The sequence below is a fragment of the Diplotaxodon limnothrissa genome, linkage group LG10 (genome assembly GCF_057381915.1).
Source record: "Diplotaxodon limnothrissa isolate DT_005_m linkage group LG10, D_limnothrissa_male_GT1.1, whole genome shotgun sequence".
Lineage (NCBI taxonomy): Eukaryota > Metazoa > Chordata > Actinopteri > Cichliformes > Cichlidae > Diplotaxodon > Diplotaxodon limnothrissa.
The window spans coordinates 3,474,814-3,501,712 of NC_140605.1; the positions used below are offsets into that span (position 1 = coordinate 3,474,814).

Sequence of the window (26,899 nt, forward strand, 5' to 3'; positions counted from 1 at the left end):
TTTACAAAAGTTAAAATAGAACACGAGTTTATCATTGGCTGATATGTGCCTGTGGGGTTAATTAATGGGCAAAAGCTCTCAAAACATTATGGTATGGAGTTAGAAAGGAATTCTTATTTTATTTATTTGTTTCATTTTAGCCAGTTATGTCAAAATTGGTTTTTAAAAAAAAGAAAAGATTTGAAAAAAAAAATCCCTGATTAGTCTCACTCATACTTATAAAGCTGTACAGCTGGATTGTTCCACGACACTTACCTTACTCTGGTTTTATAAGAGGACACAGACTGGAGAGTGGTCTTTACATGTTTCTATTGTAATTCCCCCTCTGAGAGGACTCTGACTTATTTGAAATTGTATATTTTATCCTTGTGTGACAGACAGAATAAGGCACATGTGGAAACCTGTTTCCTTGCTAATCCAATCTGCCTCTGCCTCTTCTGTTACGCCATGATTGGTTTTTTTTCTAGACGTATCAAGTATTATAACTTTCACATGGCTGCCTTTTTGTTAGAATATTTTCATCTTAGTTTTATAATAGGGCAAAATGTTGAAGTGACAACTACAGATTTAGCTACAGGTGAGTTGACTGTTCAATAAAAGTGAGAAATTCTTGAAAAATGATCTGTTTTGTGGATTCTTCTTGAGTGAGACAACAAACTTCCATTTGTGTGTTTTGGGTGCTTGACTGCAACTTTTATTTTTATATGATAGTCATTACGTTAATATCGTGTGATAATTCTGGATTTGTTTTCTGCTGCCTACTGGTTAGAGTTACCAGTATAGGAGGAAGGCACATTTTACATGCATATATACACTTACCAGGCTAAATTTCACATAGTTGTTTACCTTGATTCACAGACCAATAGCCGCTCAGTTTGTTCGTTTTTGCCATTTGCACATTTCATGGAGTGTTTCTCTCTGATTCTGAGTCATTTCCATAAAAATGGTAACTATGGTGAAAAAAATTAAATGGTTTATAAAATGTCTTACTTTAGAAATCAAGCCAACACATAGCGGAGGTATTGGGTCAGAGTGTGCCTTTTATTGTATGTTTCCATGTTTCACAGCTGTGGGAAAAACAAGTCAACAGCAACAGAAGAAATAAAACAAGCATGTCAAGGAATAGTTTTCTCTTATTAAGCCGTCACGTTGGCTGGTAAAGCATGGTCAGAGAGAAAATGAAGGTCTGCTTCCTCTGTGATGCTGTCAGGGCTGTCAGATGGCATGGGGCAGCCAGAGTCTCTGGGGCAGTTACTCACATCTGCCTTCATGTTCTCAGTGGAGCTCTCGGCCTTTTGATCAGCTTCATTCTCCAACTGACAATCAGCTGCAAAGTAGAGAAGACTGCTTGGTCACACGTACTGCTGCAGAGCTCAATTGACGAGCAGTCGGTAATCATTCAGTCACTTTTATTTCTGTGAATTAGGATCGAACAGGTTATCTGTCTCCTTTATTCTTAGAGCTACTACTCAAAGACCTGTTGTCTTTAATCTCTTTAACTTTGGTACCTTTCCAGTCTCGTCTAGGAAAGGATTAATGTGTCTTGTTCTTTTTCCTTTCTGGATCCAAACATCCCAGCATATTTCTTTGTGGTTCTATTATAGCACATCTGTCCTTCAATGACCTTGTCTGGGGTTCATTACTCACAGCGCAGTTGCTGCAGGGAGTTGACAGCAGCGAGCAGACGCTGCCTGTGCTCTGGATCAGTCACATTCAGCTCCATCAGATGATTCTCCCTCAGCCTCATCAAGTCGTCTACAGTTTGGTAACCACCCAGCTGCAAACATGTGTAATATTCCTGAAAAAGAAAAAATGGTACCGTTCAGAAGAAAGCTGAAGGAACAGCTTCCTGTTGGAAGGATGGTTGGGTTACCACTGAAATCAGTTCAAATAAGAGCAAAATACCTCAAGACTGAGACGCTTCAGCACTTCCTGGACAGTTGATTTGTGTCTCACTCTGTGGATTTGTGTTTCCAAGTTCTCCGTCCTCAGTATGTCCACGTAGATGAACTTGAAATTTCCTATTCTCCCATTCAGCATGCCTGTCCATATTCCCATGGAAGGCTTGGTTATGATGTCAATGACATCTCCCACCTGAGTAAAATCATTCCATTTTATTACATTTCTTAATAGATAATAGTACGTATAGAACATTGATAAAGATTCAAACTTTAATCTCAAAGATAAGGGAGCAAGTACACGTTTTGGGCCAATCATTGTTGAGATATTTCAGAAAGGACCAAGGTGATAAAACTGTAGCCAGCATGGCTCAAAATCCAGCAGAGATTGCCCTAAAATTAGCATCTGAATATCAGTCATAACTTAAATCCACAAATATCAAAGATAATATAGTAATATAATAATTTTCCATTTGCTTGCCGTACTTGTTTACCTTGAGTTTGAGGGACTCGGTGTCGTATGGACTTGGCACATACTCTGTATGGACTCTGGCTCTGCCACAAAACTGTCTTGTGCATAGCAGATCGTCCTCTAGCTTCAGACTGTTTCTGTTACTGGAATAGTCTGACCCACTGGTGACTCCACCTGGGAAACAGAACACAAGAGGCTTCAGCAAAGGGCAGCAGAATTAAAATGCTCATCCACATTTCAGTAACACAGCAGCACAAGTGTGAGATGGGGATTCTGTTTTTGATATGTCAGCGGTCAGTGTAGCTGGACAAATTAGTGCATCAGAAGAGGGGTAATAGGATACTCAGAACACAAGGATTGCATAATTCATTGGGTTGTGGTGTGAAGGATGTGCTTGGGTCTGTGCCCAGAGGTGCTTACTTGAGGAGCTTTGTCTGCTGTTGAAGCTGTAGAGGCTTTCCAGAGAGATACTGGACCTATGGTGCGCTTTAGTAATTGGTCTCCCATGGTCAGCATCCGTCTTCTCTGCTTCACCTTTCTGCATGTCTCTGCTCTGCACAGTAAAAACATTCATTCGTGTTGTTATCTCCAATGCAGTATATGCTTTTGGTTCTCTGTCATGTTCTCTGTCGATTTTGTGCCACAGGAATTTTAGGATAAATAAAAGACAAAGCTAACCAAGCAGAAAGCTGAGTCAGGGCCCTAGGCTGCTGTGTTTGATTCCTCATGTGACTGAACAGCTCAGTATCCCAGACACGTCAGCTCCTCTGGCAAGCAAAATACCTAATCCTGCAAACACTGCTTTGCTTTTTATAGCAGAAGTCCAGGAGCTGTGCGGTGAGCTTAATCCCCAACTTCCTGTGCTCAGCTTTTAACATCCTGCTTCTCTTAGTCTGAAATCTAAATGAGTTTGGCTAAACTGTATACTGCACATCATCTTTAAGTGATTTCTTTAAACTGCACTTTTTACAGGGTGCAATGGTTGTACTGCATACATGTCAAAATGATTAAAAAAACAACAAGAATTGGGTACACAAGTGTACATTTTGGGGGATTTTATCTTAATACACATGGTCAAAAATACATATCCATACAACCCCACTAATAGTCAGTTAGTAACCTTTAGCAAGTTCCACCAGATGCTTTTGGTAGCCATCAACAAGCGTCTGAAATAATTTGGCTGGATATTTGAGGTTGTGGTCGGGGCTTGGGGAAAGTCATTGCAGAAGCTTAACTTTAGCCTTTAACCAGTTCTGATGTGAGTTTGGGATCACTGTCTGTTAGAAAACCCAGTTGTGTCAAGTTTCAACCATGTAGCTGCAATTTGTGGTGAAGTTGAAAAATTTTGAGGTACTCCTTGTCCTTTATTATTTCATTTACTTTGTGCATTATACCTGTACTACTGGCAGCCAAACACAGCATAATGCTTGACAGTGGGGACAAAGCCTCATCTTTACACCTCCAAATATACATCTTATAAGTATCTGGCTCCCAACATGTGCAAATCTACAATTCTCTTTCACACTGTTCTGAGTTTTGGTCAGTTAAATAAGTGCTGTGAAGGTAATCCTAAAGAAACTACCTATAAGTACTGATCACTATGCATTCATCGTGTGTCTATGATCAATGCAAAGAAAAATTCTGGGGCGCTAACAAGAATTTAAGTTCCCTCAGAAGGCTAACCTGGCCCAGCATTGTCCAATCATACTGAGCTGAAAATGTTAGTAATGCTAGCTGATGATAGGATGTCATTTAATGCATTTAAACAGAAAAATTATTTTCATATTGGAGTGTGAAGATGTGTTTCACAGCTGAGCCTGGATAACTAGATCATTTTGGTCCCTCTCCTACTATTGTTTGTTATTTCATTACATGAAGCCATGAACAAATTTCTGCATTAACACAACATTTGCAGATGCATGACTTACAGAGATGATAGTTTGTGTTCCCTCTGGTGAGGCCTCGATGTGTTTCCTGTCACTCTGAGATAGATGTTCCAGCTCTGTCCTCCACACTCTTGATGTGGTCAGCTCACCGTTCTGCTCCCGCGTTCGCTTGAATAACAAAGCACACTGTAAACAGAAGGATCCAACACAGCTCCTGAAAATAAACATTTAAGAAAGAAAGTTTGAATCCGTAGACGAACGAGCTGGCAGGACGAGGAGGCTGGGCTCTCTTACCAGACAACTTTCATTATCCTGTGGTTTCATTAAAGGCGAGTGCTGTCTTAAGGCTTCAAATCTCTCAAATCTGGTCAACTGTTTGAATAAAAGACAGATTAAAATGTGTGTTTTCTGGTGGGCAACATGAACACCAACAATATAAAACCTGTGTTCTGAATTAGGCTAAACCCTGGAAGCTACACAGCTTGCAGAAATGCTATTTTTGTTGTGGTTGGAGTTTCTTAAATATACATTTTACAAGTTATTAATTACATGTGCTTATTTTTGATCAGCTGCATATATTTTCTAAAGTGTCACTGAAGCTGGTGAAGCATGAAGCAAAGCATCCTTTCTTATACAGGTTGCCCATTAGCATCAGGTTAGCAGTAATTCGGTGCTGCTCTCAGAAATCTGTTACAGTGTGTGTTGGCTAATTTCCCAACAAGGACGTAAACTGAGCCCTCGCTGTCATGCACTGAGTGGTTGGATAAGCACCTCTTAATACCACATACAGGAAACAAGTATAATAAGGCAGATGTTTCTGAAAAGTAAATATCTGCCTCTCCTGACCGTCCTGCTGCTTCATCAGTACTGCTCTCTGAACTATGTGCTCTGATGTATGATGTTGAGTCTGATTTCAGTCAGTAATTTGGCCACATTGGCAAAATTATATTGCTGTAGTCTCGAGAGTCACTCTAACTCAATTCTAAAGAACCACTTGATAATTTAAATGTAGGCTGAAGCCACTGAACAAGATTTGTGGTTACTGTCACAGCCTGAGGTGCTGTGTGGTAGACTTTAAAAATAATTCATTACTAGTTACTTGATTGCATCACGATCTCGAGTCTTCAATGAATGTGTCATTTACCATTATAGATTTTTGGTGTTGGCACAGAGGGAACTGAAAGATATCTGAGAGTGTTTGTAAGTCTGGATGCAAGTTGAAGCTGTTCAAAAAACTCCACTAAGTTGCCAAATTATACGGACAAATTAAGTCTACACAGTCGATGTCTAAAACGAGCACAGGCTAATATGTTGCAGTATTAGAATAGATTAGGTTTACTTAAATGACAACAGACTGTATAAACTGCAGAGTGATAATATTACTTTGATATTGTGAAATTAAGCGTTTCAGTGTACACTACTGATAAAATTGTATGTAATGCTACTATCACATCAATCACAACATGCACATTAACAACAACAAAAATGAATTGTGGAAATCAAAATAGCAGCAAGATTTGCAGGTTTAGGCTTCAGTGGGAGTCAAATGGCAAATCTACCCTACCCACAATGCAGTGCAGCTTTTTCCTGATTACAAACTTAGGCTATGTCCACACGTACACGGGTATTTTTGAAAACTGAGATTTTCTGTTTTCGTTTTAAAAAATAATCCCGTCCACACATAAAGGCAGAAATGAAGGAAAACACTGCTAGGAACATGCCAAAGCAGCAGGTGGCGATATATTCCTAACCGTGCAGAAATGTTGGCCAATCAGAAGTTTAGAAGCCTCGGTGGGAAAAAGTAAACAAAGCTGGGGCATAGAAGCAGAACCGAGTCGTATGTGTGGAGGGACAGTAACTGTGTGTATATGTAAGCATTTAAACACTGCAGAGAGTAGAATTAACAGTAACAGTATTGTAGAAATTCATTTCACCGAAACAATAACATGGCGCACAGTGTGACGTCAAAAAAGGCGCACACCTTTGACGCTGCGTTTTCTGCGTTTTTCTCATCCACACGTAAATGCAAAAACGGAGTTTTCAAAAATATCCACCCTGGCTGGAGTTTTTAAAAATCTCAGTTTTCAGTGACCAAAAACGCCGTTTACGTGTGGACGAAAGGTGCAAACGCATAGAAAAATCTGCGTTTTCAAAAATACCCGGGTACGTGTGGACGTAGCCTAAATGTGTAAACATTACATTCTGAACCAGCCACTTTCAACACTGTGTGGAATCCCTTCATAGAAACAGTCCATTATTGATTTATTTTAAAAAATTATGATTATGATGTTTTGAAGAGCTAACGAAACATTAATGATAACTGAGGCTGGAAATTAAAACCAGTACTTAAAAACCTCCTGATTTCATTAAAACAATGATGAAACACAAGCGCTAAGCGCTAATTTCAGTTACAGTTCAGTTAGCTTAAATGTTCCCAAAAGAGCCCTGAAGCACATTTAGAACGGTGAGCAGTGTTGCCAACTCCTCAGTAAGGAAAATCGCTATTGGTTGTCCTAAAAGTCGCTAGAAGTTGCCAAATGACATCATCGCCTAATTTGCATAATTGATCATGCTAATCTAATTGTAACCTTTGTTTTTGGAGAGAGAAATAACATCGTGGAAGAGACATAAAGTGAGTAAAAAACGTCCTAAATGCATTTAGAGTTTATTTAGAACTACAAATTAAATTTCTTTTAGCAATTATTGTTTTTTTTAATGTCACAATTCCAACCCTGCTCCTTTACCTGGGCTTGGACCGGCAAGTGACCCGAAATAGACACTCTGGTGGAGTTACTTTGTGTGTGTGTTTATAAGTAGTTTTAAACCTTGTGATCCACAAAACAGCATAAGAGTAAAAGAAGAACTGACTGCGTTACAGCACCCGCTGCTTGTTGAGAGTAAAAGCGATACGAGCTTTCATGTCTTTTTTTAGCGACTTTCTTTAGAAAAAAAGTCGCTAAGGGGTCTGAAAACTCGCTAAATATAGCGACAAAGTCGCTAAGTTGGCAACACAGATGGCGAGCCCTGCAAAGCACAGAATAATGATACTTAGGAGAGCTGGGAGGAGGAAGTAGGTATCTTGGATTGGTTTGCTCATTCAAACAGAAAGCTTCATTGGCTGACAGGAAGACATAACTCCATCAGTGTATCTTGATGCATGCTCAATCATCCAGGTAAGGACATCACAATTATGGGGATTTGGGGGGTTTCCAAAAATATAAAAAAGAAAAAGAGATTTAAATTCATAATCATTTGGGGAAAATTACATTTGATAAAAAAAATTCTGCCAGTCTGGTAAATACTTGTACCACTGTAAGCTACTAGTTAGTTTAGCATAAAGTAATGGAACAGGGAAACTGCTTTATTATACCATATGCTCCCAAATAATCTGGTATAAGGACTTTAAAACACAACTTGTTGTTATTTTTATGGATTTAATTTAAAAAAAAAAAACATTATGCTTTAAGTTACCGTATTTCCCGGACTACAAAGCGCACCTGAATATTAGCCGCACAAGCTAAAATCAGGGGAAAATCCTGTTTTGTACATACATTAGCCGCACCTGACTAAAAGCCGCAGGTGTTTCAATGTTGACTTATCATATGTAAGAGAATATGCACAAAGGGAATTGTCAGGAAAGAGATGGCTGTTTGGAGACACACCCCTTTTATTAATATTTTGAAAAACAAGTTATGGGTACATATTTGCACATGTAGTACATAACAGTAACCTACAGCACACCAGAAAAATAGATTCGGACTACCTTTTAGGCTCAGGTGCAGTGACACGGCTTTAACAAGAAGAAAAGTCAGTCATTCACCATCTTTCTCTTCTTCCTGCGCACTAAAACCACCAAAGTCCTCTTCTCCAATGTCGGAAACGAACAGGCTCAGGATGGCTTCGTCATCCACTCTCCGCTTCTCTCCTTCGTTGTCACTTTCAAAACCAAAGAAATCCTCGTTGTCAGTGTCAGAGTCGAACACCCTCAGAAGGGCCGTGGCGGTGTCCTCCTCTCCATCATGCAGCAGTCCAGCCCTTCAAAATCCGTTGGTGATCGTGGATGTTTTCGCACTTTTCCACGCTGTCAGAATCCACCGGTGGAGTTGGGCATAACTTGCTTTTCGCAAGTTTATCGCCGCTCGTCATCCACGCCTCCTGCTGAATGCGTAGCGCTACTTTGAAGTTTGTTTTTCGCGCTACTTCGTACGGCACTACGTTGCCTGGCGGACGGACATGTGACTAACATACCACTCTTGAACCCCGATCCTTCCGCCAGGCAACGTAGTGCCGTACAACAGCGGAACAAACAAAACAAATCGTCTTACGATATCACAAAAATCATGGAAAATCCATAGAAAAGCCGCACCTGACTAAAAGCCGCAGGGTTCAAAGCTTGTGCAAAAAGTAGCGGCTTATAGCCCGACAATTACGGTAACAATTATTACAAATTATTAATAAAGTTAATGATGCACCAATGTTCTCAGCTAACGAGTTGCCAGGAGGTAAATAAGCCGACCTTCTAAAGTGTTGCATTGAATTGGATAAATTACTCTAGACTTTCCTAAAGAGCTTTTGGTCAAGTTTCAAGTCTTATTAAATGCAAGTTGATGTTCATTGTGTAAATTATGGTCTGGATATGATAGTATATAATTTAGGACATGGCATTTGACTACAAGCCGTAATATCCTGGCCCATATCACAGATACTCCCAATCAAATGTTGTTAGTTCCTGATTTACAGCTTTGTTTTCTCTCATTTGCTTAGAAGCTTCACTGATGGATGGTAATAATGACAAGGTTATAACTTACAGTGTTTTGGTAGAGATGCAAATCTGTGATGGAGCGGATCATTTGGGGAGGAGACAGACCCGACTGTTTTCTATCCAGCTCTGTCCAGTGTACGAGGGTCTCAAAACGATCCCATTCTGTGGTCTGTGGCAGCTCACAAAGTCCATGTCGAGGTTGGTAGCAAGTCTGAGAGAAGAAAGTCTGTGGATAGTCAAAAGGGCTCCACAGGTAATTTCCAACCCTCGTGCTCCAAGCTTCATCCTCCTCTGGATCTTTATGGAGATTCCTGGCGTGTTGCTGTAACAGCTGCTGTGGCAGCGGAGCAGTTTTGGAGAGCCTCCTCTCAGTCTTCCTCCTCCGGCCGATGCAGGTTAGGACTGAGTTGTTGTTGCTCACAATTTCTGCATCTGCTACATGAGATCACCAGATATTGCATGTATTATAAACAGATTCATTGAAAAACTGGAAAGCATCCTCACGAGTAGCTCACCGTTACTCTTAGATGTGCTCTTTCCCTTTCCACTTCTTGCTTGCACAAAATTTTGTAATTTCCTTAGTCTTGCTGTAGTTTTTATTGATTCCGATGCATCAGCTGATGTCTTACTCTCCTAGATTAAAGCAAATAAAAACAAATGCATACATTCAGTGCAGTGTACAAATATTCAACACCAACCATGTCTCCAGAACAGATAGAACAACACTAAATACTAGAGTAATAGGGTTTTTAGTTTTATGAGGTCTTCCACCTTACTGCCAGTAAAGTATAATACTTTCTATGTTTAACATAAAGTCTATGCCAGGGTGCTGGAAAGGAGAGTTCGTCCGTTAGTCGAACCTCGGATACAGGAGGAACAATGCGGTTTTCGTCCTGGTCGCGGAACACTGGACCAGCTCTTTATCCTCTCCAGGATACTTGAGGGTGCATGGGAGTTTGCCCAACCAGTCTACATGTGTTTTGTGGACTTGGAGAAGGCATTCGACCGTGTCCCTCGGGGTGTCCTGTGGGAGGTGTTGCGGGAATATGGGGTGTCTGGCCCATTGCTACGGGCCATTCGATCCCTATATAACCGTTGCAAGAGCTTGGTTCGCATTGCCGGCAATAAGTCGGACTCGTTCCCGGTGGGTGATGGGCTCCGCCAGGGCTGCCCTTTGTCTCCGGTTCTGTTCATAATTTTTATGGACAGGATTTCTAGGTGCAGCCAAGTGGCGGAGGGCTTTCGCTTTGGTGGCCTCAGAATCTCATCTCTGATTTTTGCAGACGATGTGGTTCTGTTGGCTTCATCGGGTGAGGGCCTCCAGCTCGCACTGGAGCGGTTCGCAGCCGAGTGTGAAGCAGCGGGAATGAGGATCAGCACCTCCAAATCTGAGGCCATGGTTCTCAGCCGGAAAAGGGTGGAGTGCCCACTCCGGGTCGGGGATGAGTTCCTGCCCCAAGTGGAGGAGTTCAAGTATCTCGGGGTCTTGTTCGTGAGTGATGGGAGAAGGGAGCCGGAGATCGACAGACGGATTGGGGCTGCAGCTGCAGTAATGCGGACGCTGCACCGGTCCGTCGTGGTGAAGAGGGAGCTGAGTGTAAAAGCGAAGCTCTCAATTTACCGGTCGATCTACGTCCCTACCCTCACCTATGGCCACGAGCTGTGGGTAGTGACCGAAAGAATGAGATCGCGGATACAAGCGGCAGAAATGAGCTTCCTCCGAAGGGTGGCTGGCCTCTCCCTTAGAGATAGGGTGAGAAGTTCGGCCATCCGGGAGGGGCTCAGAGTAGAGCAGCTGCTGCTCCACATCGAAAGGAGCCAGCTGAGGTGGTTCGGGCATCTGACAAGGATGCCCCCTGGGTGCCTCCTGGGTGAGGTGTTCCAGGCATGTCCCACCGGGAGGAGGCCCCGGGGCAGACCCAGGACACGCTGGAGAGATTATATCTCTCGGCTGGCCTGGGAACGCCTTGGTATTCCCCCGGATAAGCTGGAGGAGGTGGCTGGGGAGAGGGAGGTCTGGGCCTCTTTGCTTAGGCTGCTGCCCCCGTGACCCGGCCCCGGATAAAGCGGATGAAGATGGATGGATGGATGGATGGATGGATGGATGGATGGATGGATGTTTAACAATGATTTACTTCATGCTAAACGACTGCTGCCGAACCTATTCATGTTAATTTTCGAATCATACTAAGAAGATTAAAATCTGTGGCCCACATTGTAATTTGTTTCAGTACAGCTTTGATTTGAATCCACTATATACAGTTTAGTCAACTATATTTATAGCACATATAGGTAATATATATCATATCTCTACACTGGATCAATGGGTCCCACCTGCCTGGCTTTCCTGACAGCCTCAGGATTTTCTCAGCTGTTCCCCAGCACTATGATTATAAGACATGACAGCGTGGCTGGTAGTGTTTCTAGTTTGTAGAAACACTACCAGCTGCATCGTGGAATATGTCTAGAAACCTACTGTACCATAAACCACTACTGTTCCTCCAAATGAAAGCGACATCTGTGTTAAAGCACCTTTTTTGCATTGAATTGCTGGTACACCTGACATTCAGTTTGAGGCTACATCTCATTCCCACAAACAACTACAGGGCTTGAGATCATTCCAGTGATCTTGGTATGCTCATTTTATACCACAGCCAAACTGCTGCTTCCTCACATCTGCCCAAAACAAGGAAAAAACAGTCAGAGCTGGTCAGACTAGTGTGCAGGTGTGACTGCACCAACTGCATGTCCCGTTTCCAGGTTTTCAATTTTTGCAAAATGTGATATTTTGACTCGCTACTGCTTATGTGAAAGTGAGATCTAACTGAGGCTCATTCATTAAATGGTAAATGGCCTGTATTTATATAGCGCTTTACTAGTCCCTAAGGACCCCAAAGCGCTTTACATATCCAGTCATCCACCCATTCACACACACATTCACACACTGGTGATGGCAGCTACATTGTAGCCACAGCCACCCTGGGGCGCACTGACAGAGGCGAGGCTGCCGGACACTGGCGCCACCGGGCCCTCTGACCACCACCAGTAGGCAACGGGTGAAGTGTCTTGCCCAAGGACACAACGACCGAGACTGTCCAAGCCGGGGCTCGAACCGGCAACCTTCCGATTACGAGGCGAACTCCCAACTCTTGAGCCACGATCGATTAGACTTTGTCCCATTAAACCTCGGGGTGACACTCTTTAATAACCGTTATAAATATGTGTATATTTTTTACTGGTACTAATTACACAAAATGTAAGGTATTATTTGGATGATATTGTAAATTTACAACTGGTTTATAAAGATGACTGGTTGGGGGTCATCTGCCTGAGCCTGGTTCTGCCGGAGGTTTCTTCCTGTTCAAAGGGAGTGTTTCCTTCCTTCTGTCACCAGGTACGTGCTCATAGGTGGGGATCTTTATTATAAGGTGTTACAATCTTCTGGATTAATTAAATCTAAAGACTACTTTGTCATGTTGCAGTTACAGTCACTTAAAGCACTGAAGGGACAAAAACTCCATAGGTTGGTAACCACTGGAACAACTGCTAAAGTAAAAGATCCGAGCATTTCCTGCCTACGTTCCAGTTATATCATTAAAAAAGTGTAGCCGTGGTGTACACAGGTCTCTTTTGATGCATATGCTGCCTCATTGTGTATTTGTTTTTTCTGTGATGTTAGCAATGTTCCATGCTCCACTACTTTATCAGCAGCTGGCATGAAATGCGGTAAACGGTATCAAATTCAGGTGTTCTAAAGACCTCGGGGAAGATATAAAAGGTCCTTATAAAGGAGATTAAAGATTACAGAGCAGATTACAGTGGACTCTGTATCTGATTTGGTTGACATACATTTGACCTCTCAGAGATTTTTTTGAGATGTTGAGTTCTTACCTCCATCCGAACCTACGAAGCGTATCTTTTGTTATAATTTAATTATTATCTGACAGATGTATTATATTCTTATATCTTTATTGGTACTTGACACTGTTTTTATCGAATCCCCCTTTTTCCTTGGTTACATAAGCAGAGCGTGGATCGTGAGCAAGGATAAACATGCACAGTCGTTTTGCTCACATGCACACATGGCAAGTGCACAAACATCCAGGAATGCCAGGTATTTGTAAGCCTGTCTGGCACTCGCATCCATGTGGGTACAGGATTACGAGACCTTTAACTCTGCCATCTGCACGGCTTTGCAAATAACTATCATTTGTGGTGCTAAAGTGATTGCCTCCTTATCAGAAGACGAGTGTGAGAGTCCCTATTATACAACGTACTGCCCTGTGTGCTCTGGCTCCATTTCAAAATGTAATCATTATAGAGAGACTACAGAGTTGTGTTTTCATGGCTTTTGTCTTATACTCATCATAAATGTGCTGTAAAGTGATGTGGTTGTACCTGAGTAGTCTGTGTCCTGTCAGACCTCACATCCTTCACTTTGTCTTCTGTTGTCAGTTTGCTGCTGTCACACATCTCTGCAGGATCAATCCACATATTGCATAATAATTTATTCACCTTAATTTGTATGAAGTCCAACAATCAAGTGAGTAATGCAGTTTAACAAATTGCTTTTCATCATACATATCGAAGAGGAGCTGATTCTCCTTACTTTGCTATTTTACCCCAGCCATTGCTGCCAGTGGTAAATTCTCCTGTAATGCATCAGCTGTTTGGTAAACCTCACTGGACTTCTGGTTTCTGCTAAGTGCTATGTTTTAGGCGATGTGCACACACACACACACACACACACACACACACACACATATATACATATTTTTTTTTCTTTTTTGGTACCTTTTTCTTGGACTTTCATTTGATGAAACAAGTCCTTCTTGTCACCACATGACAACCAGCAGGTATGATGAATGTCTGTTTCTGCAACACACGGGGTGGAGAGGGAAGAAGCTGTCACATTGTAGCCGTATAGAAAGGTACAGCTACGATTAGAAATAGAAATGTGAACATCTGAGACGTGATCCTTTTGCACCAACCTAACATTTCATTGTCCAAGGCTGATTTTGGCACGCATGATCTAAAATCACAAGTAAATAATTATTGCCTGAATGAAATTGAAAATTGAGATAAACTCAAGATGATAATAAAAATATATGTAAAACTCACCTTTTGCTCTCTCTTTTAAACTTCATCTTTCCCAGGGGTCGGTTCTTGGTAAAACAAAGAACACAACTTTTAGTAAGCAAATGTGCACAAAAATTGTGAACACACTTATTCCATGTGTTTTGCATTGTGTGTTTATAAGTTAAATGTAACAGTGAACGTTTGAGTATTTGATTACGTCTATAAAAGCTCAGAGGCAGCAGACTTACGGAAGTAATTGAAGGATCTGAGCCGCCCCAGTCAGCATTGCGCCTCAGAAGAACAGGACTGCAGTGGTACTTGGGCAGGACTTCCTTGAGCTTTTGGTTGTTTGCTGGTTCATACATGCTTTCTGTGGAGCCCTCCTAAACAGAAAGCCAGCACGCATGTTGTTAAGTACTGTAGTATTTGACCCACCTAAGAACTTTAATAATAATCAGGACAAGTTCATAATCAGTCACAAGGCTAACAAATAGAGACAGACAACCATTCCCACTCACAGTCAGTTTAGAATCACCAGTTAACCTGTCTCAGTCATTGTCTTTGGATTGTAGGAGGAAACTGGAAACCCAGAGAGAGAGAATACAGGCCCCAGGCGGGATTTGAACCTTTTTTGTGTACGCAGGTTAGCACGGGGCTTCCTCTTTTTGCTACAGGCTATGCAAAAACCACTCGTATTAATTCAAACAAAATTCAGTCGTGGATACAAATGTTGGTGGCCGTTAAGTTATGTACGGGCTCACTTAAAAAATAAAAATAAATAAATGGGGAACACGACATTACATTCCCAGAGAGATGATGAAATGAAAATATTATATTGGAAAATCAAACAGCTGCTCCCTGTGTGCTGATGTCTGTTTAGTTCAGACTGACCCACCTGTTAAGGCAACAATAGGATATATGCAGACATATACGCACTAATCCTTCATTATAATAAGATAATACAACATTTGAAAAAAGTCATCTACAGATAGAGTTACTGCCCCCTCGGTGTGTGAGATCAGCTACACCATATAATGTTCCCACTCATGAAGGTCTCACTTCCAACAACAAATAAAATTTGACACATGATGATTTCCCTGCTCCTTAATATTAATATTTATTTTATATGAAACATCAAGACCAACTATAAGCTCATCTGTTGATATGATAATCAATTCTCTAACGCTGTTGTAATAATGGAATCATTTATCCAACAAAATGCACAAAATGCAGGAAATAGAAGGATAGTAAAGAAGAAAAAGACTGCATCAAAGAAATCGGAACGAATCTTGGAGGAAAGTTGTTTGCTGTATTGTCTCATCCCGCAGAGAGACCTGTCAACAATAATAACATCAGCAGTGTCTCCCATAAGAGTACCATGACTTTCCTCTGTTCACCAGTTCCTTTAAGTGTCTCCTCACAGGCTAACCTCAAGTTTAGAGCAGTTCAAAAGATGAATCTTACCAGTGTGAAGCAGAACAGGTTCATGGCTGATGGTCTGGGTCGAAGACAACGAAACCAAGTGGAGACAGGCTTAGCCTCCGGGTCACGTAAGCGCACTTTCACGCGCCATCCTCCATCTCAAACCCACACAAGCACCCTACCACACCCCCGTGATGCAAAGGCTCACGCAGCCCCTGTGCTGTCTCCAGCCTGTGGCCTATTCCTAGAGTCAAATCCCTCACCTAATCCAATAGATGCAGTGAGCCGTTGCTGTCCAACGCTGGCCTCAGAAAGCATCAGGACACCTATAGCAAGAAGACAATAAACCACACAGGCTGCCTTTGTTTTGCTCGTGTCTAAAATGATTATGATAATGACTTCATGGAGATTATGTAATCGCTGAGTGAGGTTAAACTTCCAGTGACCTTTTTTACTCAGTTAAAAAGTGTTTTGGATGTAATTCAGGGAGAATATCAGGATTTATCGCATTATCAAATGTGTCTTTATGTCTGCACACATGCTGAAGTCAAGCATGCTTTACACAGATGATAATCACTTAGGTAATACTTTAACCTTGTGTTACTCAAGTACGCAGCTACAATTTTATTTTGATTTTATTGTACTCTGTTTATTAGACAATGAGAAACTACTTACTCTCATAGACATCAGAAATATGGCATTTTTTATGGAAGCGCACATGTGCAATACTGGGAGCTGTGTGTGTCTGTGAAATTTCAGTCCAGTTTGTTGTCATTTGTCCATCAGAGATTTTTAATATGCTGCTTATGTAACAATACATAAATAAGCAAATAAATACAGCAGATTTTGGTAAAACCAAACAACAGCTTTGCTTTTTGTCACAATCAGCAGGAGCTGATTCTTTGTGGAGAGAATACTAGACTCAAATGCAGACCAAAAACAGGGCGTGAAACGTGACTAGAACAAAAAGTGAGCCGTTTGTTGTGGCTGATAACAAGAGTACATAAACAAAGCAAAGGCGAGCGGGGCGACAACTAAACTAGAACCTAAACTGGAAAAACTCAACTATGATAACTGTGACAAAAACATGAACATGATTCATAACAGGTGCATGCGGGAAACTATGAGAATAAACATGAACATGACCTGAACAGAATCATGAATTACCTGAAACTTGACATGATATGAAGGGAAGAACACAGACAGCCTGACAATGGCTACGTTCACACTGCAGGCGAAAGCGCATCAAATCCGATTTTTTTGACCCTTTGCGACCCATCTATCCGATCATGGTGTGACAGTGTGAACGGCACAAATCCAATATTTTCAAATCCGATCTGGGTCACTTTCGTATGTGGTACTGAATCCGATACATATCCGATGTTTTAGAAAGCGACTGCTGTTTGATGGTCAAGTCGCATTAAATCCGTCTTTTACGTCACTGACACAAGACAGACGCCAATTATCAGCGCCGGAGAAGCGCCCGAGAAGACATCGTGAACGCTTCCTGGCCATCCAGTGTAGATGTCAGTGAAACTGTTGGGAAGACAACGTTGGAGAATGTGAACATTTTATTTGTACTGTATAATCTGCAGATTCTGGCAAAAATCTGCAGCTATCCTTTGAAGCACCGCTCCTCTAAAACAGCAATAAGGATCATTATTAGGTTATCTACATTATTATGTAAATAACAAAATAACTTAAAGCAAAAATTGGGAAACATGAAGTCCGAAGTCTTTATATTAAGGCCATCAGTCAAACAATACTGTTTGCTCTGGGTCTAAACAGAGCGTGTCGTGTGTGACGTCTTCTTTTGCGCATGCGGCCGCTTTGAGCGTTCACACTAGAGCGCGTTTGCTGTCGCATTTTATTTGTAGTGTGAACGAGCAGACAAAAAAATCGGATTTGATCAAAAAATCGGAATTGAGCATTAAGACCTGCAGTGTGAACGTAGCCTAAGACTGAATGAAACACACAGACTCAATACACACAGGGGAAGTGGAAACACGTTGGGAAACAGCTGAAACAAATGAAACAAATGATGGGAGTAAAACTTGAACAAAGAAGCACAAGACTTTCAAAATAAAACAGGAAACATGGAGAGACGTAGACATGACAACACAGGCTTGACAACATAAAACGAGCGGATGAGAAATACATAACAACTAGCACAGAAGGCCTGGGTGAAACAGACTAAATTTAAATTCAATGAATAATAATCCCAAACTCCACATTATCTTCAAAATATAACATAAGAGATCAAAACCAACTGAAATCACGGGGTCACAGACTTTGACACTTTTCTTTCCTCTTGCATTTGCTTCCTGTCACTAAAGTGATTTTTAAATTTTGATTGTTTTTTAAAATTATTTTATTTCTTTTCCCGGGTTACTTTTGTACTTTGTTGTTTCATTGTATGTCCTTAACTAACAGTATTAGTATAACTTTTGCAGTTTGTCTTTCTGTCTGTGCCATCACCTGGTGACGTGGTGAAAAGAAATATTAGTGAAAGTGGTGTTTCTTACCAGGCTGGTGGAAAATGCACTACTTCCCCTCTGAATATCAAAAAACACTCAGTCTTCTTTTGCTAATCTATCATCTGGTGGGCACTCGCTCACTGCTCTCAGCTAACAGTTCTTTTTTTTCAAAGACCCCCAAAACTGACAAATATCACTGCAGCTCTTCTTCTTTCTCACAGTGTCACTGAATGAAATCGGTCTATAATAAAACAGCTTGGACTTCAATAAAACCCAAACAGGCCTAATGCTGTTCACTGCAAATTAAATAGCTGCAAAGCATATTACACAAGTATGTGATAAATCAAAGGTACTGCTGTCTTCACAAATTAGACACTAGACTAAGTCATTTTCCAGATAATTGAGCTATGATACGGAATATAAGTGAGGGTTCATTAAAGATTTTTTTTTTCACTTTCTTAATACATTTGGAAGAAATGGAATAGACAGACACATCAGGCCTGGATTACACCTACACACACAAACAGGTGAACCCAGGTGCATGAAAACACCGTCACAGAGGAGAAAGACCTAACTGATTTATTATTGATTTCTACTGAAAGGGCTGTGGATTGCCAGCAGACAAGAGGAAACCACACGTGATGACTTGGCTGATGACTGAGAACTGGGAAAGGCAAGTGTGTGCAGAGATAGAATGTGAAGGCAGAAGTTTGAGAGAGATGCTGATGCTGAAGAAGTGCAGCATAACAGAGTGGAGCAGGGCAAGCTGGCAGCAATCAGAAATGGAGACTGATGGAGAGACTACAGTCTGGCAGCATGTTTGAATACAGAGTTGTTCCAGTATAGAGTGTGTTTACTGCCTGGACCTTGGAGATATAAATCTGTAGGAATGGCCTCACGCAAAACAGTGCCACCTTAAACAACAGTGCTGATGCATATTTACAGTCATATACAGGCAAGTGAAAAAGACACTTTTCACAGGACTCTATACAGGCCTATGTAAAACTAATTACATATCTAAGGTGTGCAAAGTTTGATTTGTCTTCTGAACAGTGTTCTTTGGACAGACCAAAGTGGAGATGTTTGGCCATAAAGTACAGAGGGATATTTGGCAAAAAAAATCAACAACAACAACAACAACAACAAAAAACACCTCATATACAGTATTAAACATAACGGTAAAGGAATAATAATGTGTTCTTGTAGCCACAGAGTTAGGAAACCTGGGTCGTCGCCCCAGAGTTTCGAGTTGTCATTATTGTTGAACTTTGATTTGGCCATTATTTATCATTTCTAGTCTTTTGGTTTCTTTTCTGCCTTCTGGTTTCTGTCTGTGTTCCTTAGTTGCTCTGTCTCCCCTGTCTGCTGTATCCCCTTGTCAAGTCCGCGTCTCTGTGTTCTGTTTCCTGTTTTACTTTGAAAGTCTGTGTCCTATGTTAAAGTATCTGGTTTTGCCTCCCTTGTCTTGTTAGGCCTGATTTGTCCCATTTGTTTCCCTCCTGTCTCTCATTCCCTGACTGCTCCCTCTGTGTATTGAAGCCCTGTGTTTTCCTCTGTCCGTGTTGCGATCTACCCTCATCCTATGCTGTGTGTTCTGTCTGCCTGTGTAAGTTTATTTGTATTCTCAGTTTGGTTATATTTGAGTTCAGCATTAAAGTTGTTTTCAGTTCATGTTTTTGCCTCCAAGTGTCTGCACTAGGGATGGGTACCGGTGTCCGGTGCCATCTGACATAAACGGTAGTAACCAGACCGAAAAGCAGCGCACATTTCGGTGCTTTATTTCGGTGCTTTTTTTTCCTGAGCTGTGATACACTTTAGATTCTAGCCAATCATTTTACGTTTCCGAGGATAGTAGGCGGGGCCAGGTACGTACGTTCAGTTAGAGCAGAGCTACAGATTAAAAATGTCCAAGGCGAAGCGGTCAAAAGTCTGGCTGTACTTCACAGCAAAATATGCAAACTCAGCAGCAACAAGTGCTTTAAGCTGATACTGTGATACTGTCAAAGGAGGTAACACCAAGAATCCGATGAAACACCTGGCGACGCATAGCGTTTTTTTAAAAGCCCAGAAATGCGCCGTATTTGATAGCTTGCTGCGAGACCTCACACCGAGCACATCTACTGCGGGTGGGTTGGCTGTTATGCAACATCCCCCAAAAACACGAAGAGGAGAGTCCTGGCCCCTAGCCCTGCCAGTGTAGCAGAAATGATGACGGATGATGATGCAGCAGCAGCAGCCGTTCTTCTCTGCGTGAGTAGCTAATTTACGTTGAGTAGGCTAACCACGTTATTACATTAATGCATGTAAGGTGAACTAGCAAACATCATCATAGCTACATGCGGCTGTCTTCTTGTTTGATGGCAGATGCTCCCTTCACCCTGGCCAAAAAGGCTAAAATGACCAAAGAAAAAGTGGAAAACAGTTAAACATGAGAGGTTTAGGACAAAGTTTGTGTTTTTTCCATTGTTTAAGCACTGCTTCCAGCCAAGAGTGATGCCATATATGCCCCATAGCTGCAGAAAAGGCTAACATTGTTATATTTTTACAAAAAACAGCTGAACATGAGAGGTTTTTGGACCAATTTTGTGTTCTCCATTCTTTAAGCACCGGTTTAAGCACCGTTTGAGCACCGGCACCGTTTCAAAAGTACCGATTTGGCAGCGGTATCGGATAAAACCTAAACGATACCCATCCCTAGTCTGCACATTGGGTCCTCCTTTCTACCACTCCTGCCTGCACACAGCCCTCACATGACACACAGGACCTGGGCATCTTGCAGTCACCATGAATTCCTCTTCATACCAAAATATTTTAGAGTCAAATGTAAGGCCATCTGTCTGACAGCTAAAGCCAAACTGGCTCATGTTTGGGACAATTATCCCAAGCAGAGGACCGAATCTATAAAAAAAGAAAAGAAAGAAGGTGTCGCACTGGCCCAGTGCAGACCTCAATCCAATTAAAATGCTGTGGCAGGATCTTAAGAGAGCTGTAAATAAACGAATGCCTGAAAATAACATAGAAAAAAATTAATATGAATAGATAAAGTCATACAGAAAGGGATTACTCCAAGTTGCTGGTAAAGGTGGTTTTACGTGTTACTGAATCATTGGGATACACTTTGTTTTTCACAGGACTGTATCAACCAGCCAGGAATATGTATTTTTTTTCTACAACACTACTACTTTTACTTTTCTAAAAATATTTCTGTGATTTTGAATGGAACAGGGCTCCATTTAACAGAACAGAAATACAAAAAAGGTGAAAACGAATGAATTAGAAATGTCGAAGAGAAAGAAAATCAGGAGGAAAAAAGCATAATTTCAATAGTTTATCATACTGTATGAGACGGGGGAGCTTCACTGGCATGAACCTATTTTCATAACTGTGCCACTTGCAAAATAACTATGCTTCACTCTGACAAATCCCATAAATCCTTAAATATAAACCTCTTATTCCTGTCACTCCTTCTCATCTATTCTGAGGATAAACATCGTTTCAGATCTTGAGGTTGGTCTCATTCTCTGCAGGTGAATCAGCTTCTAACAATGACGTTGTTACAATTACTACTGATGTCTGGATTTAAAGCCCCGTCCCCCGTTGCTCCACGGTACAGTTGTCTGCGACTTCTCCTACCCTGCTGTCTTTTTGTCTCTCATCCAGAGATAAAGAAGCGCTTTCATGTTGCTGTGATCGGGGCTGGGCTGAAAATTAGGTCAGAAAATGAGGACAATATTTCTCTGCTAATAAGAAACAACGATGCTACTCACAGTTTGTTCTCTTTTCAGAAAGAATACTGAAGAATCTTGTAGAACATTTACATTTTAAAACCATTTATTTTATACAGATAGTAACGCAAATCAGATCAGTGTCATTCTTTTAGTTACAGTTCACAGACTGCAATAATGGCTTTTCCTGATGCCCAGCATCATCTTCTTTCACACCAAGCCTCTGCATGTCCTCCTTCACTACATCCATGAATCTTCTCTGTAGTCTTCCTGTCTTCCTCCTGTCTCGTGTCTCCATACTCAGCATCTTTTTTCCAATATATTGACTTTCTCTTCTCTGCACATGTCCAAACCACCTCAGCCTCGCCTCTCTAACTCTTTCTCCAAACTGCTCAACCTGAGCTGTCCCTCTGAAGTACTAGTTTCTAATCTTGCCCATCTCTGTCACTCTCAATGAAGAGCAGAACATGTTCAGGTCAGCGTCCTGTCTTTTTTGTCAGCACCACCGTCTCCAAACCTTCTCCTTCACCAGGGTTAAAATCGTCTGCCCTCACTACATCTTTATTGTTACTGCTGTTTAACTGTATAACTGTTTCCCTCTTATTTACACACCTGTATTGTGTTCTGCTTTTAATGAAGCTTATGTGTAAGCTGGGTGTTCCTGGATTTTTTTCTGTTAGTGTATTCTTCACATTACTTCAACTTTCCCACACTCATTGCTCTAGTGCAATAATTGCCTTGCCCACCTTCTCCAAGCCAATCAGCATCCATTCTGCATGGTTTAAATCTCAGTGCTCTTTCCTCATTCTGCCATTCAGGCTCTCGCAAACTGTTTATAATATCACGGTCCCGTGTCTCTCTGGCTGGCCCACACTGGCAGCAGGGTTTGTTTGTGTTTTTCTCTCTCCCCCTGTCGCCTGGGCGGAACTCGTTACGGGTTCCTGCCTTTGGCCTACACACCTGAGAAGGATGATGTTCACCTGTACCTCATTTGCCTGCCACTATTTAAAGGGAAGAAGCACGGTACTCCTCGCTGGATCACGTTAATGAAAGCCTGGTTAGAAACCATCAAAAATGAATGCCTAATCCTAACCATATTATCTACCATAACCTAACCATAACCTAGTTATACCCCTAAAACTAAAATCACATTTTGAGCCTCAAAAAAGCCTTCAAACTTATGGGGACGGCATTTTGTCCCCATAAGTATAATACCATGCCAATTTTCTGTCCTCACAAAGATGTCTAAACATGTACACACACACACACACACACACACACACACACACACACACACACACACACACAGATATATTCCTCACTTTTTCCTTGCTGTTGTAAGGGTCAGCTCAGTGAGCATGAAAGCTGTTTTCCATCCTACTTCACACTCACCCAGTTGAACACACTCACACCTGGGAGCACCCATTCAGCAACAATCTGGTTTCTGTAGCATGCGCAGATTACAACATGTGCCTTGCACCTGGATTTGGATGCTTGCTACAGAACACCTGCCACAGGCAGAAGGACATTTGGTGTAGAAATCGTGGTTTAGAGTCTTGAATTTAAACTGTGTCACTGATCTATTTTGCTGCATTCAGCTTTTATGCTCCTTATATCTGGAACAAACTCCCAGAAAGCCTCAGATCAGCTGAAACACTCAGTTTATTTAAATCCAGGTTGAAGACTCACCTGTTCTCAGCTGCATTTAAATAAAGCACCAAATCCACACTTAAGCTTAAATTTCAAAACTTACATTTTAACTACTAATTTTATCTACTGTTCTGATTTTATCTGTTTTGATTTTTGATTTTATAAACTGTTTTGTATGTTTGTTTGTTTGTTTGTTTGTTTGCTTGTTTTAATCAATTTTAAATCATGCCTTTTATTTGTTTTTGTTTCTAATGTCTCTGTAAAGCACTTTGAATCACCTTGTTGTTGAATTGTGCTATACAAATAAACTTGCCTTGCTTTTTTATTCTCTTCTCTTTCTCCTGACTTACCAGCCAGCTGAGGCAGATGACTGCCCCTCTCAGATTCTGCTAGAGCTCCTGTTAAAAAGAAGTCTGGAATTTCTTCCTCTCCATTGTCACCAAGTGTTTGTTCAAAGGGGCTCATCTAATGTTGAAGTTCTCTTGGTGATGTTGCAGAGTCTCAGCACTCTGAGATCAGATCAGATAAGCCGTGTTGAACTTTGTACTTTACCTCTCTGACCTGTGACCAGGTGAAACATTTGCTGTGTCATGAAATAAAATAGATGACATAAAAGTCGCAGGACTGCAAGAATCCTCTATCAGAGAAGACTGTCCCCAAACTCCAGCAACTAACCAGTTCCCAGATGTTTATGGCCACAGTGGTAAACACAGTTTTCTGAGGTGAGCTGCTGCCATCAAATTCAAAGTTTTAAAACTTGCTAGTTTTGACATCGGATGTGTTTTCTGTGTTCTATTACAAAAAAAAAAAAAGTTATAAGATTTGCAAATCATTACATTCTGTTTTTTTTCTTTTTGTTTGTTTGTTTTTTCAGTGTCCCAAAGTTTTGGAATTGAGTCAGTAAACAAAATAGAATCACAAAGTTTACTGAGTACAGCGACGTAAATGAGCACCTCTCCAAATGTCTGATGAATTGTTGGTGTAACTGAAATTAAATTGTATCGTATCAAAACCAAATATTACTGCATAATAGAGATTTTCTATCTGATTGCTAAAAATCTGTATTTACAAACAAACATTTTTTTAATCTTCATGACTTTTTCATTTGACCTTTATATCAGATTTATTACCTCCAGAAAGGAGGTTATGTTTGTACACATGTTATTCTTTCTGTCTGTAAAAATGATAACGTAAAAAGTTTAGAATAAATTCCGAGAAAACCTCGTAAGGGTGTAGAGTGGGATCATGTTAACAATCAATTAAAATCTGGCGTATAGTAGCTTATAAAGATTTAAAATATCATGTAACATTTGACCTCTGACCTCTCCTTCAGGGCCAATAGATTGATCTGATTTAATAATCCTATATACAGCTATGTTAAAACTATGTCTCTTATAGCCATTGTTTGTATTGACAACATATAGGGGATGATATATGGGGATTCTAAATATCGCCTTACTTTGGACCTCTGACCTCTTCTTTGAGGTTGAAAAAGGTCAAACTTTCATAAAATGTCTTTTATCTTTAAAACTATGTTTAAAATTCTACTGCTTTTGTTTGTATTGGCAACATTTAGAAAATGATGCTGGTATATGTGGGAATTTTAAATATCACATTTGACCTCTGATCTCATCTGCCTTTCTTTTCAAGCTGACACAAAATGTGTTCTGTCTTTAAAAAAGTATTGTCAAGAAAAAGAGAATGAGCTGCCTGGTTAGTTAGAAAGATACCGTAGTATAATATTATATAATGAGCTTGAAGTTATTCATGTTCAGGTATTTACAAAGCTATTATCCATTACCTACTCCTGCATAAAGTTTGTGTATTCAAAGCAAACATCTGTCATGCTACACTTATCTGATTTGTACGGCACTATAAACTTATTAAAGTACATTTATAAAGAACAAAGAAAACAAAATCAAGTTTACTGAATACAATATTCTTCCCATAAACAGAAATACTGCCCAGAGAGTGAGAAACAACAACTTTTTTTAAGCTGTTCTTGTATAGTGTTACTATTTTTGCACAATGGTGTGAGCTATGATTTGTAATGCTTTGATGTTGTTTTATATGGACTCTTATATGAATATTAAAGCCTAAACACATCAAAATGCAGCTTTTAGCCATTTTCATCTCATGTTGAATATTTGTGTATTGCCCTCTAGTGGAACAAGTTGGGAATGCAACTTCAAAAATTCCCAACCTCAGTAGCTTTAATCCTTGAATCTTCCAACCTAATAATCAGCAATGACAAAAATAGCCTTTGTTGTTTTTTTCTGTCCGGATGAGGCTCGAGCACAGATTTGAGATCAGCCTCTGGGTTTTAGAGCACAATCTATCAGCAGTTATAAGTGTTAAATGTAACATTTTAGCCATTATTGACTGTAGCTGAGTGAATAAGGAGCAGTTTGGTGTCTGGGTTTTCTTATAGCGAGAACAGAGAGATCTACATCTGAAAGCAGGGTCTAATTAACACGTTAAATCACCGCGATTCACATTTTCAGTCACTCTGCTGCAGCCTTCTTGTTTTGTGTCACCACATTAAACTCTCCTAGAAAAGTAATGTTCTGTAGAGCTCACTGGTACAGTGTGTAACAAAGCTGGCACCACCCTGGCTGTTTCATGTTGCTCCTGCAGGTGGCAGTATCACACCTACTCATTCCACTGCAGCTTTGAGCCCGTCTCAGCGAGATGGATCTCACAGCCTTCTGCTGTTATAAGTGATGTTCAGAGAACATCTGAGGAGTGTATCTATCTACTTTATTGTCCACTATCTTAAACCTTTTACATGTTTTCTGAATTATTGAATAGCCTTGGTCTTGCAATAAGTTATGCAACCCACTAGAATCTTGTAAGAATGGCTGTCGAGGGATCTTATATTAACTGCATAAATTTTATCCAATGCAGCAACAGTTAATCCTGAAAGGTTTAATTAAACACTGTAATTCTTCTTTTGACAGATTAAATATAATGTGATCCATCAATTCCCATAATATACCTTCCACTGTGTGTAATTATTAAAGATTAAATCCCAGTTACACCTTCAGCCTAAACCTGCTGCTGCTGTAGGTAAAGTTTGATCTCCACTTGCAAGAATAACACCGAGTTCAGTTCTCACTCACTCAGACATGTTCATCCAAACGGGGAATGGAGACCACAGCTCTGACCCGGCTCACAGCTTCTGGTTTTCCCGGCATTCCTGCGCCGACCTCTGACCCCAGGACGCATAGAATCGCAGCCCAGAGGCTACGACCTTGTGCTCTTTATTGTGACCTTTTGAACTTTCAACACCCTACAGCCAAAAAGCGAAACACTCTGTTCCCCTTGGAATAAATGACCTCTCATCCCTTTGCCTGGCAAAGGTATGCGAGTTTGCTGACCTCGCTCAACCTTTCATTTGCGCTTCCTTTTATTACGCCGCTTCCTCCCTGCTGCCTCATCAGCAGAGCGGGGGATGGCGGAAGGAGGGAGAGGTGGAGGGGGAGCAAAATGAGAAAGAGGAGGAAAGCAGAAGAACAGTGGCAAAAA

At 40.9% G+C, this 26,899-nt stretch overlaps 1 protein-coding gene across 1 annotated transcript; it reads right to left on the bottom strand.

The window, feature by feature from the left end:
* Positions 1 to 1,136: 1,136 nt before the first annotated feature.
* Positions 1,137 to 15,585, bottom strand: samsn1b (SAM domain, SH3 domain and nuclear localisation signals 1b). The gene is made up of 15 exons (XM_085363317.1): positions 15,562 to 15,585; positions 14,346 to 14,480; positions 14,140 to 14,183; positions 14,010 to 14,050; positions 13,813 to 13,893; positions 13,417 to 13,493; positions 9,534 to 9,651; positions 9,065 to 9,453; positions 4,551 to 4,628; positions 4,299 to 4,424; positions 2,791 to 2,923; positions 2,393 to 2,544; positions 1,906 to 2,094; positions 1,648 to 1,798; positions 1,137 to 1,327 (listed from the first exon to the last, which is right to left on the bottom strand). Exons 1-15 carry the CDS (start codon positions 15,583 to 15,585, stop codon positions 1,137 to 1,139), a joined length of 1,929 nt encoding a protein of 642 aa, XP_085219443.1.
* Between the last annotated feature and the right edge of the window lie 11,314 nt (positions 15,586 to 26,899).

Coding starts and splice junctions, on each gene's coding strand:
- samsn1b (XM_085363317.1), bottom strand. CDS start 15,585: ATGAACCTGTTCTGCTTCACACTG. Junction 14,051..14,139: donor TTTAAAAGAGAGAGCAAAAG/GTGAGTTTTACA, acceptor TTGTGATTTTAG/ATCATGCGTGCCAAAATCAG. Junction 2,924..4,298: donor GAACACAAACTATCATCTCT/GTAAGTCATGCA, acceptor TTTACTGTGCAG/AGCAGAGACATGCAGAAAGG.